General features: G+C 33.8%; 1 protein-coding gene across 1 annotated transcript in view; it reads left to right on the plus strand.

The window, feature by feature from the left end:
• Positions 1-2,071, plus strand: part of LOC106461637 (protocadherin Fat 4-like) — a gene marked incomplete at its 3' end in the record, with an annotated part of 101,360 nt that overhangs the window by 95,053 nt on the left and 4,236 nt on the right. Inside the window, exon 42 of the mRNA XM_013921475.1 lies at positions 1,089-1,338. Coding sequence (XP_013776929.1) covers positions 1,089-1,338 — 250 coding nt within the window. The remainder of the gene's footprint in view (positions 1-1,088; positions 1,339-2,071) is intronic.

The following is a 2,071-nucleotide window of genomic DNA, read 5'->3' on the forward strand; positions in this document are numbered from 1 at the left end:
AAGGTTTACTGTTATTTAGTTTGGTTCAAAACCTACAAAATCTTCATTGCTTTCACTATAATTTATTTTATTATTATTATTTAGGGAGCATTACAAATAGTAAACTTTTTAAAAGAAAAAAAACTCTATTGTTATGAATAACACATTCAGTTGAACTAGATTATGGATGCCTATTTAAATATATTTACACATGGCTTGTGTATATCATATATATACATATATATTATTCATACCTTCGGTGTATAGGACGCAAGCAGATTTTCACATTAAATTTTGGGGTAAAAAAGTGCGTCTTATACACCGAAAAATACGGTATATTGTCTGGGTCAGGTGGACAGCGTTTGCCACTGATTTTTGTGTATATCGATTCTCACATGTTACACACACCGAACTTTGCTTACCACGGCTGGAGTAAGACTTATTGCAGGTCTCTTTCTGGATGGTCCTTGTTCACCCAAGTTGATCTATATTCGCTTATTATCCCCGTTTTGTAAATAAGTCTCTGATCTGAACATATCTTCATGACTTGAGTGTATTAATATTTTGTGTCGGAAAGGGCAGTTACACACCCTTCCCAAAAGCAATAAATGCTGGTATTTATCACATTACCTACGAAACGACAAACAATGTCAAAATGTAGTTTGATACATGTAGTTCTACGGCGAGTCTCTATTGGCTGTGGTTACACGTTACTTACTGAATTGTGTATTCAAAATCGTTTTAATATAACGTACTCAATTCTATGTATATATGTAGCATATCCAAAGTAATTGTCTCAATGAAAGATCAGTTAAAACGTACTTGGCATATAATGTAAGCACGAACAAAATACTTGTACAAAGTTTTATAAGAGATATCATGAAATATCTTGTTTAAAACAGCAATATTAGTTGTGCAAAGCTATACGCAGTATATCACTGAAAACGTGAAAAAACAACACAGAAATGCATATTACCGTATCACAAGAGACATTCTATTTCTAAATAGATTTTTACTAAGTTTAGATATTTATTACTGAACTTATTGTATTGTGTGTGTGTATGAGCTTAATGATATGAGTTGATTATTTCTGGTTCTTAATTTGAAAGGTCATTGCCACAGACTTGGGAAACCTGAGTTCCTCGACATTTCTAACCATAAGAGTTGAAGACGAGAATGATAATGCTCCACGTTTCCAGCATGGTCCTCTATTTGTTAAACTTCCAGAAACTGCCAAACCTGGTTCCAAGGTAGTCGAAGTTACAGCTGTGGATGCTGATGCCACTGGAATTAACTCTAAAATTGAATATGTCATCACTGCTGGTGGAAGTAACGACATTAGAATTGATAGAATAACAGGTAGGAATGTACTATGAGAAACATATTATTGTAAAGAAATTATATGAAATACTAGTGAGTGTTACAGGAACACTGAAATATATCACTGTAGAATACAAAAATGACCACAAATCGATTATGGTGTCTAGTTAAATGCATTTTTATTATTTTCTGTATACGCTATTAGAGCGGGATAAACCAATACTAGAGAGGTGCTTGAAGTACATTGAAATTTGCTGCTTAAGTGTGATGTATTTACCTGGACAATTCCACCTACCAATAGTTAATATTTCATATCTTTGTGTATCTACAATTTTTGCTCTATTTTAGCTCCAGGTTCACCCATTGGTGGAGTCACTCCTATAATCAACAAACCAAAAGCATTCTAAGAGCTGTAACTTTATTGCAGGGACAATTAAACAAAGGCCACTTCAATAACTTTTGAGTAGCTGACATTGGTGGAATAAGCTTCCCCTAGTGTTCGGATTATAGTCGTTGCTACAGACAAGCAGAGAAGTAAAAATACATAGCTACAACATTTCACGACGTACCATGCAAAGACCAAGAACAGAAAAAAAAAAAGAAATGGTGTATTTAAGTGTTTTACACTCACAAAAAAAAACCTATCATAATTGAATAGAGTTGCTTAAACATTTGTTTAACAAGAAGTAAAAAAATGAGGAGTGGAATTCTCCGAAACTAGTCTGGCTCACAGACACACCCCCAATGAAAGAATAGACCATTCCAAGCTTTT

The sequence above is a fragment of the Limulus polyphemus genome, unplaced genomic scaffold (assembly GCF_000517525.1).
Source record: "Limulus polyphemus unplaced genomic scaffold, Limulus_polyphemus-2.1.2 Scaffold1002, whole genome shotgun sequence".
NCBI lineage: Eukaryota > Metazoa > Arthropoda > Merostomata > Xiphosura > Limulidae > Limulus > Limulus polyphemus.